The sequence below is a fragment of the Corapipo altera genome, unplaced genomic scaffold, assembly GCF_003945725.1.
Source record: "Corapipo altera isolate COAL_440 unplaced genomic scaffold, ASM394572v1 22b, whole genome shotgun sequence".
Lineage (NCBI taxonomy): Eukaryota > Metazoa > Chordata > Aves > Passeriformes > Pipridae > Corapipo > Corapipo altera.
Genome location: NW_020884876.1, coordinates 18783621 through 18798785, shown reverse-complemented (window position 1 = coordinate 18798785; position 15165 = coordinate 18783621). Strand labels below are relative to the sequence as shown.

Below are 15165 nucleotides of genomic sequence, written 5' to 3'. Positions count from 1 at the left end.
TGAAATAATGTCCTTAAACTGATACCCTATTATTCCCAGTTCAGATATGAACTGGGAACCAGTCCTCTTTTTTGCTTTCCTCTCCCTGGCACAGGTCTGACTATAAAACTTACCATTCTGTCTTCTTAGTAAAATTTGTCTATCCCAATGAATGCCTAAGCTGTGTCTTGTTTCCTACTCCACAGCAGTACACAGAAAAAATGCCAGTTTTAAAAGACACTCTCTTACATAGCAGTATGGATCCTATTCTATATGCAGGGTGTACACTGACAATTTAGCCTCAGAAACAGGATCTTATTCAAAGACAGGTTACGAGCCCACAGGCTGCAAGTCTTGACACGCATGACTGAGGAAAAGCAGGCACTGACTGCACACCTGATGCTGATTCCACAAAATCACTCAACCTAACCACACTATGCTTTCCCTCCACCTGTACAATGTATACTTCTGTACACATCCAAGTCATAGCAGATTCCCAGGCACCAATTGGACACTCTCCTATAACTCAGTTTTAATCTATGTGATGCAAAAGACTTTTAAATATACATTGAAGAATAAACAGTTATTCTACATGTATTTTCTGTGTATTTTATTGATCTGATACAATACACAAGCATACACAGCATGTGTTTGTCTGGATATACATACATACACAAAATGCCAAATGTATGATACATACAACAAACAAGGCCAGATTATCTGGTCTTGTAGAGATCTTTGGTCCAACACAGGACCAAAGACCAGGGTGGACACATACAAGACCTTCAGAACTGTAACACTGTCTGTGCTTACAGCTGCCTGAGGACCAGGACAGCTTCTGTAAAAGGACAGGAAGACAGTATGTATCTATTTGTGATGTAATAATAGAAAAGATGGTTGCTTTTCACTTATGGTTATTCTGTTTTCCAAGGGTGAACCATTATTCAGATGATTGTGACTTGCTGGCTTTGAACCAGCAGATAAACAAAAGGTGCACAGAAAGTGCTAATGGGTTTCCACAGCACAAAGATAGCTAATAAAGCCCAAGTAAGTAGGCATAGCAGATGATGAAACCACACCAGGCACAGCAGGCTGTTGGGACTCAGGGGCTGAGATTTGAGAAGTCTGGATACACACTAGAGAAAGAGCTCCGTAGCAATCCCTGCTCTATTCTTTGCCCACCTCCAAACCTGCTGTACTTACACATCCCTCTGGTATCCTCTTCTAATACCACCATAGAAGCAGTCAGAACCCACCAGCATGCTAATGAATGTTTGCCAAAATAAATAATTACTTCCCTTTATTTGTTATTGATGTATTTTATGAGAAGAAGTAAAATTAGTCAAGTTGGTTATCAGGCACCTGGTTGTGGGTTTTACATAGGAAACCACAGGTGAGAGCTGAAAGAGGAGAAGCCTCATGGTCTCACAGTGTATTCTAGGAAGAATAAGATGTACAGTTACTAAGTTTGTGGTTATTTTATATTTTAACTGTTTCAGCTCATGGAAACAAAAAATACTGGTGATATAGCTCTGACAGGTATATTTTGCTGTTAAAAAATAACGAAATATATTTTAAGCCATATTTTTTACCATAAGATATGTCAGTTAATAACCTAGACCTGAATTTCTTCCTCTGTTGCAAGTTCACAGCTTGGATCAATAAGACATGTTCCTATCATTTTCCCATCAGATACTACTGGAGAAGCAGTAGGTGTCTGCATAGTAAGTAAAGAGAGAGAAGGAGAAAAACTTGGGGTCATGGTTGGTGGAGGGTATCCAAGATTATGGATAATGGGAGAACGAGCGTATTTATTAAATGCTTGCCTTGATGTTATATTTGGCATTCTTGGTGGTACTGTCCTTATGCCAGGCTGTGCTACTGATGTTATCAAGGGAGGAGGGAAAACAAGAGATTTCTTCTCCTTGGGGAAGCTGTGAATGTGTACGTTTTCATCTTTCAGTTCTGCAATATCACTGAACACTGAGGCAAGAGACTGAAATCTGGGTTCCCAGCTGAGTACATAATCCCGGTTATAACTACCTGCAAGATCCTCATCAGAGGTGCCAACAGTTGCAAGTGAATCACACCCAGAGTCTTGCCTATCTGACATCAGGACACATTCTCTTGTGAGGTCTGTCATTATACCTTTCTCTTCTATTCCAATTTTCTTAAGTGTTTGAGACAAAATTTCATGTGCATAGGCTGTGTCACAGGTTTCTTCTCTGCTTTCTCCTTTAATGATCTGCATGTTCTCCGTGTTTTGCATGGTAGTCATGCCATCCATTTCTCCAGACTGATAGGAGAACTGATCAGACTCTCTTGGGATCCCTGAATCTGGCATTCGCGAGCTGTACTCGCTCAGTGCTGAGCTGGTGTTTTTTCTGCAAGGATACTCGTTGATCCTTTTTATTTCCTCATCCTCTGCAGTTTCTCCTTCAGCAGAACCATGGCCACTGGAGTCTGAATGCCTGCAGGGGACATCATCATCCTTCCCCTCTCCGATTCTTGCTAGGCTCAGCCATTTTGCTATAGCACCCATGGGAAGCATACTGCTCTCAGTACTTTGGATTTTCTGGTAGTCCTTATCTTCTCTTGCTGAATTCACATCAGTAGCTGAGGAAGAAACTGCTTCTTTTTTCACACAAGCATTCATCAGATCTTTTCGCTTATATCTCAGAGTAAGTGTAATAAGACCGACCATAAGCAGCAAGAACACTATCGATGAAATGGAAACACTAATGGTCAGGCTGTGTGCTGATGCTGTGAGATCAATGTCAGGAGAACTGGAAACATTTACAAAAACAGTGCATATTGTGAACTTTGACTCCATTTTTGGGCTATGAGCTCTTACCAACAATTCCAGACTATCATCATTCTTTTTGATGCCATTTTTCTTTCTGTGAACAGTCTGAGTCAAATAAATATTACCACTGGTTTGATTCACAGAAAAGAATGGAGAAGGTTTTAGAAGAGAATAATGAACAACTCCGTCCAGTCCACCATCACTGTCTGATGCTGTCACTCTGCCAAGTAACTGGCCTGCTTCGTTCTTCTCGGGGAGATTAAAAAAATAATGTTCTTGTGTAAACACTGGGTCAAATTCATCTCTCCCCTCAATATCTACCTGAACTGTAATGGTAGCCAATGAGTCACCTTTGTCTTTTGCTTGGATTATGAGGCAGTACCTATTCTGACTTTCATAGTCAAACATTTGCTTTGTATGAATATCTCCTGTCAAAGGATCAATAAAGAACATGTCATGGTCTCTAGGAGCTTCACGATGAGCCAAACATGAAGACTGAATGGAGTAGGTAATGTGCCCATAGGAGCCTTTATCAAAATCCAGTGCACAAACAGCGCACACAAAAGAAAATGTAGGCATATTTTCACTGACAATGCAGCTCAGACTGGCAAACAAAAAAAGTGGGGCATAATCATTGTCATCTAGGACACTCACAAAAACAACAGCAAAAGCCACATTTTTTATATCAGTTCCTCTATCTGTGGCTTGGATGATCAAAGTGAATTTCATGGTATCCTCATAATCCAGCGTTTTCATCAAATCCATTGATCCTGTTTTCTCATCCAAGCGAAAATGTCCCCTGTCGTCTCCAGAGATGATAGCATAAGTGATCTCTGCGTTAGTGCCTGCATCAGAGTCATTTGCTGAAACTTTGGTGACATGACTACCTATAGGGATGCTTTCTTTGACATGAACATGGTATTCTGGGCTGCTAAATACTGGAGCATTATCATTAACATCCAGCACAGTTATTAGTACAGTAGCAGTTGAATTCAAGGAGGGTGTTCCACAGTCAGAGGCAAGGAGGACCAAATGGTGAGAAGAAGCTGTTTCCCTGTTAAGAACATTGCTCAAAACCAGACTGCCAACAAGTTTGTAGGATGTTTCTGACCCCATGATACTTGTTTCTATGGAGAATAAATTCTCAGCATTGCCTTCAATAATAGAGTATTCAACATATGTGTTTTCATGGGTCCAATCATAGTCAATGGTTGAAAACATGAGGATGCTTTCTCCAACTGAGGCATCCTCACTCACGCTGAGATTGTACAGAACCTTTGTGAACTGAGGGGCATAGTTATTTACGTCTTCTATGTGTACCTCTATAGAAGTAACTGCAGTGAGAGTGGTACTGCCACCATCCACGGCTTCTATCAGAAGATGAATAGTGGAAATATTTTTCAGCTTTGTCACTGGTCCTGTAGCAAACACTGAACCTGAAAATACAAAAGAATTAACAAAAGGCCACACTCCACAGGCAAGTAAATGTGATTCCAAAAGCTGAATCTAAACAGTCATATTCGAAGACGACTCACCCATAATGGCTCACAAACCATAGTAAATCTCTTGCATCCAGAGAGTAGTGGGTCAACAGCTCAATGGATGGACACTGATGGACATCACTTACTAGTGGTGTCCCTCAGAGGTCTGTACTGCTACCAGTACAGTTTAATAGCTTCATCAGTGACACAGACAATGGGATTGAGTGCAGCCTCAGCAAGTGTGCATATGACACCAAACTGAGTGGTGCAGCTGACGTGCCTGAGGGATGGGATACTATCCAGAGGGAACGTGGACAAGCTCAAGAAGTGGGGCCTCATGAAGTTCAACAAGGCTCAGTGGAAGGTCCTGCACATGAGTTGGGGCAACCTTTAATACCAATTCAGGCTGGGAGATTAAGGGATTCAGAACAGCCCTGTGGAGAAGGACTTGGGGATACTGGTGCACAAAAAACTGGACATGAACTTGTAATGTGTGCTCACAGCTCAGAAGGCCAACTGCATCCTGGGCTGTATTAAATAAAGTGTGGCCAGCAGGTTGAGGGAGGTGATTCAGTCCCTCTACTTTGCTCTTGCTGGAGCCCACCTGGAGTACTGTGTCCAGCTCTGGACTTTTCAGCACAGTAAAGACACAGACTTATTGGAACGAATCCAGAAGAGGGCCATAGAAATGATCAGAGGGCTGGAGCCCCTCTCCTGTGATAAAAAGCTGATAGCTGGGATTTTTCAGCCCAGAGAAGGGTACAGGGAGACCTCACAGTGGCCCTAAAGGAGGCTTATAAGAAGGATGGGACAGACAGGTTGTTGTGATAGGACAAGGGGTAATGGTTTTACACTAAAAGAGGGTAAAGCCAGAGTAGATATAAGGAATTTTTTTTTTTTATGAGGGTGGTGAAACACTGGAACACATTTCCCAGAAAGGTGGTAGATATCCCATCCCTGGAAAAATTCAAGGTCAGATTGGACATGACTCTGAGCAACCTGATCTAGTTGAAGATGCCCCTTCTCATTGCAAGGGGTTGGACTTGATGACCTTTAAAGATCACTTCCAAACAATTTTGTGATTCTAAGAACTCATAGCTAACACTGTGAAGCCAAGGCCTCCCCACAACAATAAAGTATCAAATACCCATACTGCATCTAGAGCAGCAAAAATATGCATGGTTTTGGGACAAACTGAGAACTCCAGTCTTTGATGCATTCAGTTCTTCACTGATAATGGCAGATTTAGCCAAAACATATGCATGGACTTTGGCCACCAAAAATTTCCAGAACTCAACTAATCGCTGGTAACAGGTGAGGAAGCAATAGGACTCTTCAATTTACACTAAAAAAGCTGAAATAATAAGCCATGCTTACAGACTCACCATTCTTGTGATCAATGGAAAATCCCTCAGAAGAAGAGAGGATTTTGTAGGAAATAATTCCATTATGCCCAGAATCTCTATCTGTTGCAGAGACTGTCAGAACAGCGGCATCCATGGAAATGAGCTCTGGCAAGTTCACCTGACATATAAAGCAAAAATAGAGCTTAATAAAATATTTGAAACACAAAAAATATACATTTGCCTTTATTTGATCTTACTAGAAAGAAGCACACAAAGTTCCCAGCTTTGGAAAAAGTTTTACTTACCCATTTTCTTCTGGGGCAAAACTGTAAAGAGCTGAGATATTGAAAACTATGCCTTCAATACAGCCAAAATTCACAGTACACTTTAAGCAGTAGTAAAATCCATCTAGCTCATTATGACAGTGAGTTCAGAGAATAAATAAATCACTCTTTTCAAAATTACATTAATGGACTGCAACTAATAGCTTTTCTTCTTGCTTTCAAAAACATCTTCATTTCTATACATGGAATACAGTCTGCAGTCTCTGTCTGGAATATATGCTTAACCACTAAAAAAACACCAATACATGCACCCTGAAAATTCCAGCACTAGAGCACTGGATTATTCCTAGAATTTAGTATTTCAAAATTCTCCCTTTTTTTCTCTAGGAAACCAAGAAAGTCTGTTCCCTTTTTAACAACTTTCATTATTTGAAGTCCAGATACAGTACTTTGGTGACCAAAGTTTCCTTCCACCGTATAAATCTAACTTCAAATGAACAGCATGATAATAGCAGCTACCTCTGTCATAACTTGAAGTGTTAGTTTAAATAATTTAAACAGAGAGATTATATGTATATAATAACCATACGTATACATTAAACTATATATAAGGAGTATAAATATGAAAGGACAACAAAAGGGTAAAAATACAGGATGATGAATAGGGAATTATACATATCATTGACCAAAAAGCAGCACTGTATCTTGCTCTCCAAGCAACACATCCAAACATAAGGATTGTGGAAAAGAGAAGCTCAGCTGTTTATGTTAACATGGTCAATAGAGCTACACTGTTTTGCATCAGTTAATAATGCTGCCTATAATGTCTGCTCTGATCTACAAAAAAATTCCTAGCACTTGCAGAAGAAAGTACTTGCCTAAACTATTATCCAAAATCAGACACATAGGAGGGTTGAAGAAAATTAAGGTCTAAAAATCACTTGAGCATTAATAGTGCATTTTTTTCCACAATGTAGATTTATGAGTACAAGTGGGAATTTTACACAAATCCTGACAACTCAGGCACCTGAAAGTTTTACAGGTATCTAAGTGACTAAATCACTGTGCCTGCACTTGCTCATAGATTGAAAATTCTTTACTAAGCCAAATGTTTAGACTTATTTCTTGAATAAATCTGTCTGATATTTATAAATGAAGCATTATTCAATCCAAGTCTTCTGTTGTGCCTCATATTTTTGGCTCTGAGGATGTCCACCACACACAAAACGGACCAGATCAAACAAACAGCTCAGTTCACAGGATTGCAGAATGGCTGAGGCTGATGGGCACCTCCAGAGGTCATCCTGTGCAACCCTTGCTCAGAGCAGGGTCACCCACAGCAGGGTGCCCAAGACTGTGTGCAGATGTGTTTTGAATATCTCCAGAGACAAAGATTTTACAATCAATCTGAACAACCTGTGCCAACACTTAGTCACTGCTAGAGGTTTAAAAATTTAAAAAAAAAAAAAAAAAAGTGTTTCCTGATGTTTAAATAGAATTTCCTGTACTTTGATTTGTGCCCACTGCTTCTTGTCCTGTCACTGGACACCACAGAGTGGAGTGTGGCTTCCCAATCTGGCTTGCCCATCTTTACTCCTCCCCACTATTATTTACACAAATTGGTAAGACTGAGCTGTCTCTTCTGCAGGCTGAACTATCCATGCTCTAGGCTCTCCTGGGCCTCAGCCCAAGCTGCACAGGCCTAGTCCCACACCAACAAGTCCTAAGGAAACAACTGCTCTGGCACCCAATTTCTCCTATGGCAGTTTTAATGCAGCCGACCTTAACCTGAAGCTCCATGCTTTGTCTCTCTCCCATTCCATGCCCTAACTCCAAGCTGTTACCTGTGCTGAGCCTTAGACCACGCCCCACAGTCCTACGGCTGATGAAGTCAGGGCAAAACCCTTTTAGCAGCCTGCTCTTGAGAGTCTTGTGTGATATCACGCTCACTTTGGCAGCACATATAGTAAAACTGCAATGATACAGAGAAGCTAGCATGACCCCTGTGCAAGGATGACACACAAATTTGTGAAGCATTCCATACTGTTTTAGGGATCTGGAGTGCTGGTTGGCAACAGGCTCAATGTGTGTCAAGAGTGTGCCCTGGCTGCAGAGGCTGGGTTGCATCAGGCATAGCATCAACAGTCAGTCAACAGAGGTGAATATCTCATTGCATTCAGCCTTGGGGTGGCCTCACCCTGAGTGCTGTAGGCAGTTCTGGGCCCCACCCTTTTAAGAAGGTAGTGAAAGGGCTGGAAGGCATGTCCGATGAGGAGTGTCTAAGAACTCTGGGCTTGTCTCATATGGAGAAAAGGAGGCTTAGAGGTGACCCCATTGCTCTCTGCAGCTTCCTGAAGAGAAGAAGTGGAGAAGGAGGTGCTGAGCTCTTCTCCCTGATAACCCAGTGACAGGACACGTAGGAATGGCTCAGTAGCTGTGCTAGGAGAAGTTCAGACTGGACGTTCAGAAGCACTTCTTTATCAAGAGGGTGGTCAAACACCAGAAAAGTCTTCCTTGAGAGATGGTCAATGTTCCAAGCCTGTCAGTGTTAAAGAGCCATTTGGAAAATTCCCTTAAAAACATGCTCTAGCTTTTGGTCTGCCCCTGAATTGGTCAGGCAGTTGGACTGGATGATTTTTAAAGGTCCCTTCCATCCTAAATTATTCTATAACTCCATGACCCTGAGATTAGCTCAGTTGGCTAGAACATGGTCTAGTAACACCAAGGTTGTGGGTTCAATCCCCATACAGGCCACATATTTAAGAGTTGAACTCGATGATCCTTGTGAGTCCCTTCCTACTCAGTATTTTGTGAAATCTGTGACTCTGTTTTATATATGCTCTAATTTCTTAAATCATCTCAGTGGCCCATAGCTGTCCATAGTCACTAAAACTGCTTTGTTTCACTGTTAGACAATTTGATTTCTACAACAGTATAGCAGTTCAAATGCTTGTCCAAAAGTCCAAAAGCTGAGCTCTGCACCCTCCTCAGTCCAGTAGGGGAAACTGGGGAAGTCAAAACTCCTATGCCTCACTCCCAAGATGAGCGCCACTACTGTAAGGCAGGGTTACACATTACAAACTATAGGTGCATGAACTACCATAGGGGCACTTGCTACACGTCTGCGGAGCTATGTAACTGAAAACGAAGAAATTCATGCCATAGTAACAGGGCCAGAATAAATGTATCAACTTCTTCACCATTCTCTCAGAAGAAGGAAGTTCTGAACACTGAACCCTGCTCCCCACTGGTTTGGATAATATCCTGTAACTCCTAGTGATGAATGCATGGTGTATGGAATACAGCTAGCATTCCCATCACTTGCCTTCTGAAGTCAGAAACCACAAACATTAAAACAGAACAATTCCCTCAGTTCTTTTAGCAGAATTCTTAGGAAGAGGCTGGGGTTTCCCAGAAGAGCTCTGCTCTGTTTCTGCCCAGAAATAGTTTGCAGAGACCTTTCTTCTCAGTGCTCAAATGCATTTTTAAGACAAATACAGACAAGTACTCTTACTATTTATCATCACATATGGAAAGATATCTATCACGTGTTTGTTGCCCATTTGCCGTGTTCTCACCTGATATGAATCCTGAGTAAACACTGGTGGGTTATCATTGATGTCCAAAACAAGGATAGTGAGTTCTGCTTCTGTCTGATGCACAGAATCTGAAACTATGATTTTCAGCTTATAAACGGCAGTTTCTTCAAAATCTAATGGTTCCACTACTGTGACTACACCAGTGTGTTGATCGATGGCAAATTTCATTCCAGGACCATTATCATAAATAAAACCAAACTGAAGTTCTGGCCTGGAGTCTGCATCACTTGCTGACACCCGAGTCACTATAAAACCAGGCTGGGCATCTGAAACAATAATTTTGAGAATAAGTCATAGCTAAAAGATGATGTTACAATTTCTGAGGATTTTGCCTATTTTGTAATATTGAATCTTTGATATATGTAAACTTTCAGTATAGCTTTTGATGTATTTTAACTTTGTGTTTTACAATAAGCACAATACCCAGAAACACTATGGAAATAGTAGTGGATTTCTTCAAAGGTATGTGCTGTATCCCAGTTTTAATTTGGGTTTTCTCTAGACTTTCTCAGATCCGGTGTAGTCATAACTGTTTCTTTGCTACCAACAGGAACTTACGTGGTTTTCCACGAGCATTTAGGTGACATGAATTTATTGAACAATGTCACAAACCTCCACAAGAATATTTAACTGAGGCATCAGAGACCCCTGGTCTGTGTAGAACCAGCAAATGCAATTCTGAAGCTTTTCCAAAGGAGGAGGCCACTAGAGAGAAAGGAGACCTCCAGACAGACCTACATGGCACAAAAATATTAAGGTCTATCAAGGTATAACCCTATGAGCTCGAGAAACTTGATACAGACAGCTTTGCCATGGGTTAAATTGACAGTACCGGTAACTGTAAACTGAACCTATTAGTGATCATTTAACAAAGCCTGGAACTAACAGAAGCTAAACCATTTCCCATCTGCATGCCTGTGGCATGAGGCCTCAAAAATACTGTATCATATCCTAAACCAACTGTTCTTAAATGGCATACAAAAAGCTAAGTAACTACTATTTACAGCTGTTGTGCAGCCATGAATTCTGTACTTGTCATTACCAGTGGGAGCTAAATTTAGGAAAGGCTAAAACATATCACTAGAAAGACAGCCTTGATATCTTTTCTTCACAAGAGTATTGAGGTTTCAACACCTAAATATTTATAAATTTTCCGTTGTGTATCTTAACACATTCACATATATGATGCCTGTATTTGAAAGTTACAGGCTTAAGACTCAAGATCTGCAAATGTTGAGCTAACATCACACAACATACCAGATGTATGCTGGGATGAGAACTTGGGAGGTCCTGGGTCCTCCTATTTATGATCATCAACTGGATCAAGTTATAGAGCATTTTAACACTTCATTCAAATTTACAGAAATTATTTCTTTCATCACAATGAAATTCAAAATGTCTCATTTCTAGCAATGCTAGTTTTACCACCAAGCATTTTTATTGGAAAAAAGTGGAAATTGAAGACATATGAAGGATATGATACTGGAGTTCAAAATGAACAGATTACAGTTGTATTTCTGCAGATTTTTTTCTCTTTCTGAATTGCCTATGGTTTTGTTCCAAACTATTCCTAAACACAATGTCTAAAGATTAAGAATAATGTCTCTGAGAACAAAAGCATACCACAATTAATTTTGATATTTCAGCTTTAATACTATCCATTACCCTTTTTACTACAGTTGTTTAGTTACACCAAACACCAAAAGCACTACTGTTATCTCACAATTCCCAGTCTTAACAAAACTTAGCTGTACTATCACACTTACTTTCTGGGACCTCCACTTCACCTAGCAGTTGAACAACTGGAGCGTTGTCATTAACATCTAACACCTCTATCCTCACAATACTTGTAGCAGAGAGTCTGGGGTTTCCTTTATCAGCAGCTTGTACAACCAACCTACAATTAAAGGAAGCAGTAATTGTCACTTTTGGTCAGAAATCACTGAATTATCCACCAATGTTATAAGCAGGAGAAATTTTAAACCCAAAAAGATTAGCCATTTCCGTTCCTCATGGCAACTCTGAAATTCCATCTTTCTTTCTGTAAGGTTGACTGTCCAGAGTTTTTTTTTTCATCTTTGAGCAAAAATGTCCAGGAGATTCTACAGGGAAAAAATATATTAAAATCACACAAAGAAAAGGAAGTGTTTTTCTGTATTCATTTCATCCAGTTACATACCAAATGCAGGTGGTTAAACAACTCTTTTAAATAAGACACAGTTTTTCAGTTGGTAATTCAGAGCAGGAATTAAAATGTAAGCACTAAATTATCCTTTGGAGGAACCTATCTCTCTTCATTGTTTATAAAGAGACAACAGGGATGTGAAAATGAGGTAATACAAAAACATCCAAACTAACATTTAGCCAAAATGCCTGCAGACACATTGAATAGCCCCTCCATTAACGCTATAAATGTAAGTGATGAAATGAAAACCCTGAATACATGCACCATTTGACAATGGTAAGGTTCCTGCTGATTTTAGCAGGACCAGAATCTCACTGCCAGATTAGAAGAGTTGGCCTGTACACTTCCATATTACACCTGCATAAGGAAGGGTAGTAAAGATCAGACAAAAAAAGAAGCTATGTGAAGGGATATACAAGTCAAAGCTGGGCATCTCAAGTAATGTTTTATGCAATAACAATTGTTTACATGTCACACCATATTGCCTGGGTCTCCCTGAAGATCTTCTGAACGCGTTATTTCTCCTTCTTTCTTCTAAGTCACAGTTTCTGTTTAAAGTGTCAAATAGATGTTACTTCCTAAACGTTCACATGATAACATGGAATACCAAGGTTGTAACTCAAGCTGTGGATTGCAGCACTTCCATTCCTGAACCACACCAGCTCTGCTCTGGGTGTCCTTGTGGTTTTTGACACTGACAGAAGACATAACTTGAATTGCAGACCAGTATTCAATCAGTGACCATGCAAAATTCCATACAGAAAGTGTATCTTTTCTAGAATGAATATTGTTAAGGTATACATATGGAAATATTTTACTAAAAATAATCACTTTCTAAGGTTTCAGGAAAAAAACCTCTCATAAAAACATCTTAGCCAAGGCATTAAAATTCTGTCAACACTTCCATTATAAGTCCTATTATAAGGGACTTAGAACTTCTGGGGGTGAAAATGTTCAATTTAGATAAATAAACAACTCCTTGCAAATTTGAGAGAACTGATGGTAACATTTTGAAATCAAACAGGAAAACAGTTTTGAAAGCTTCTTTTGCTATTCACTTTTCACCTAACAATGTGATTAATACAGATTAATAAAAATGTGATTAACACAGATTAATAACTAATTATAAAAAGAAAGAATATGAAGCTTCATATTCCTTGAATATACTGTCAGTTTGAAAGGCTAGAATTCCAACATAAATGCTGAAATAAATCAGGTTGCCAGTTAAAGACGGATATAAGAATTATTATGCTCATATGCTAAATATTTCACCAGCAGTAAACATCCTTCCACTGAAGGATTTATTCAAGTGTTCTTTTAAAGTACCTAGTTAAAAATAAAATGTGTTACGCTATTTAAATGACTAAAAATCAGAACTGGTGTTTTTGATTCAGTGAAAAACTGAAAAATAAACTTCAAGTTAAGTATCCTATATATTATGTTAGAACAACTTTTTTTTTTTTAGGATATTATTGTCAATTACACTGATGCTAAGAAAACCCCCCCACATACTCTCTCAGTCTTTCTGATGTCATTTTCTACAAGTTATTGTCATACATAAGAATTCTTATTGGATGTTTAAAACTTTGAGGTCCCAGAGGACAGGAAAACTTGCAAATATTTTAACTGATGCCACAACCATATGTAAAAAATCCCGTAATTTCTACTGACACATACAAGAAATCTACTTTTTGTGGAGACTGTGGTACTTAAAAAGGGTCTATTAATGAATCTGCATACTCATATTTGTCTTCAAGGCATGATTTATTTGCTTTCTAATTCCAATTATGGCATGACCTGCAAAGAAAAATTGTTATGTCCACTTGACCATATTTATGCACAGTTTCTTGAAAAACAGGAAAAAATATTTAGTGCAAGACAGTTTATAGCTGGAAACAGTTTACAAAAGCATCTTTATCAGATTTTAGAGAAGAAAATTTAAGTATATTCTAATCTAAAACCAGAACATATCTCTATTTCTTGGATTTGATTTGATGTTTTCTCTGTGTCTTTACATATTTATAAAGAATGTTTCCAGAGAGGGAATGGCTATACAGTTCTTCATAAACTAAAATCCAGGAACTGTCATTTTTCCTTAGTGAATCATCACACTCACTTATGTCAGTAAGTGTTGCCATTGATTAAACAAGACTATTTCTTTCTCTAAATTCGATAAGTATGCAAGAATCCATAGTACAAATGGGCAGCTTTAGTGCTGTTCTCAGTGCTGTCTGGCTTGCACCCAGGTTCTGTGGGTAATGGATATCAACAGGAAACTATGAAAAATAAAATATGTAATATGAGCATTTTCAAGCTAGAGTGAACAAAGAAAAATACATTTTTATGAGAACCTTGCATACAAACCTGTAAGATGAAGTGTTTTCATGATCTAGGCCTATATTCGTCGCTAGAATTCCTCGTGCTGAATCAATTAGAAATGCTGCATTTTCATTACCAGATAAAATTGAGTATTCCATTTCTCCATTCAGTCCACTGTCAAGGTCAGTTGCAAATACCTGTTTGTGAGCAAAAGTGAGGTTTAACTAAAAACTGCAGAATGCAATTTCAGAAAGAAAACCTTATACTACAGTGAGATATTTCCGGTTACTTTCCTTTCAACTGCACAGATTTAAATAAATCATCGTTTTTGTCCCCAGCATGAGTGTCATGTGAGGTCACAAAATCTGCTCATGAACTGCAATGGGCTGCACATGAATGAGTAATTTGAAATTCAGCTACAGAAAGTGTTAGGGGTGAATATAATAATTTTACTATTAGGTTGTTGTTAGAATGCTGTCCCTGTTTAGTACACAAATATGCACTTTCTCAGTGGTACAGGACTGACCTTAAAGTATTGCTGCTATACAAACAGACAAAGCATAAAATAATTAAACTATTAAGCTTTCGGATCTTTCATAGAATAGTTAATTACCTTTTAAAAATACAAATCAGAAAACATAAAAAGGGCAGAAGCAATCTATAAAACCAACAGAATAATTAACATCCATCAGCAATGAACAGGTTTCTCAAAGACTCCTCTGACTCTTTGAAGAGTCATTGTATTTTTCTGGTTGCTGAACAAGCATTATAGTGACTATGGGATCCAAACCACAGCAGAAGCAACCAGTCAGATTGAATAAAGGAAACATAATAGAATGTATTCTGTCATAAAATTTTGATTACACATCTGGCTTGACTGCCTTTTGATTTTTCTTCATTCCTGGACATATGTTTCTCTAAATACAACGTCCGTCAGTTTCTAATCACTTTGCCCTGGAGGCATTTGTAGCGTTCCATTTATTTATTCTCTAGAGAAAGAATATCTTTAGTACCTAACATGACCCTCACTGTGACCTGACTTGCAATGCAAGAACATACACTGAGGAAATTATGTGTTCTTCTAGACCAACTGATGTATTCTTTTGCTCTAACATGGCCAGATGGAAACACTTTGGGAGAATGGATCCATTCAGAGGAAGAAGTGT

General features: G+C 39.0%; 1 protein-coding gene and 1 non-coding gene across 2 annotated transcripts in view; one reads left to right on the top strand and one right to left on the bottom strand.

Moving 5' to 3' along the window:
• Positions 1-323: 323 nt before the first annotated feature.
• Positions 324-15165, bottom strand: part of DCHS2 (dachsous cadherin-related 2) — a 109377-nt gene continuing 94535 nt past the window's right edge. Inside the window, exons 16-20 of the mRNA XM_027635866.1 lie at positions 14045-14196; positions 11262-11392; positions 9475-9761; positions 5652-5790; positions 324-4221 (exon numbers count right to left, since the gene is read on the bottom strand). Of these exons, the coding sequence (XP_027491667.1) occupies positions 1595-4221; positions 5652-5790; positions 9475-9761; positions 11262-11392; positions 14045-14196 (3336 nt within the window). The 3' untranslated portion in view covers positions 324-1594. The remainder of the gene's footprint in view (positions 4222-5651; positions 5791-9474; positions 9762-11261; positions 11393-14044; positions 14197-15165) is intronic.
• Positions 7839-7944, top strand: LOC113943948. The gene has a single exon (XR_003526517.1). It is a non-coding gene; the product is annotated as a U6 spliceosomal RNA (small nuclear RNA).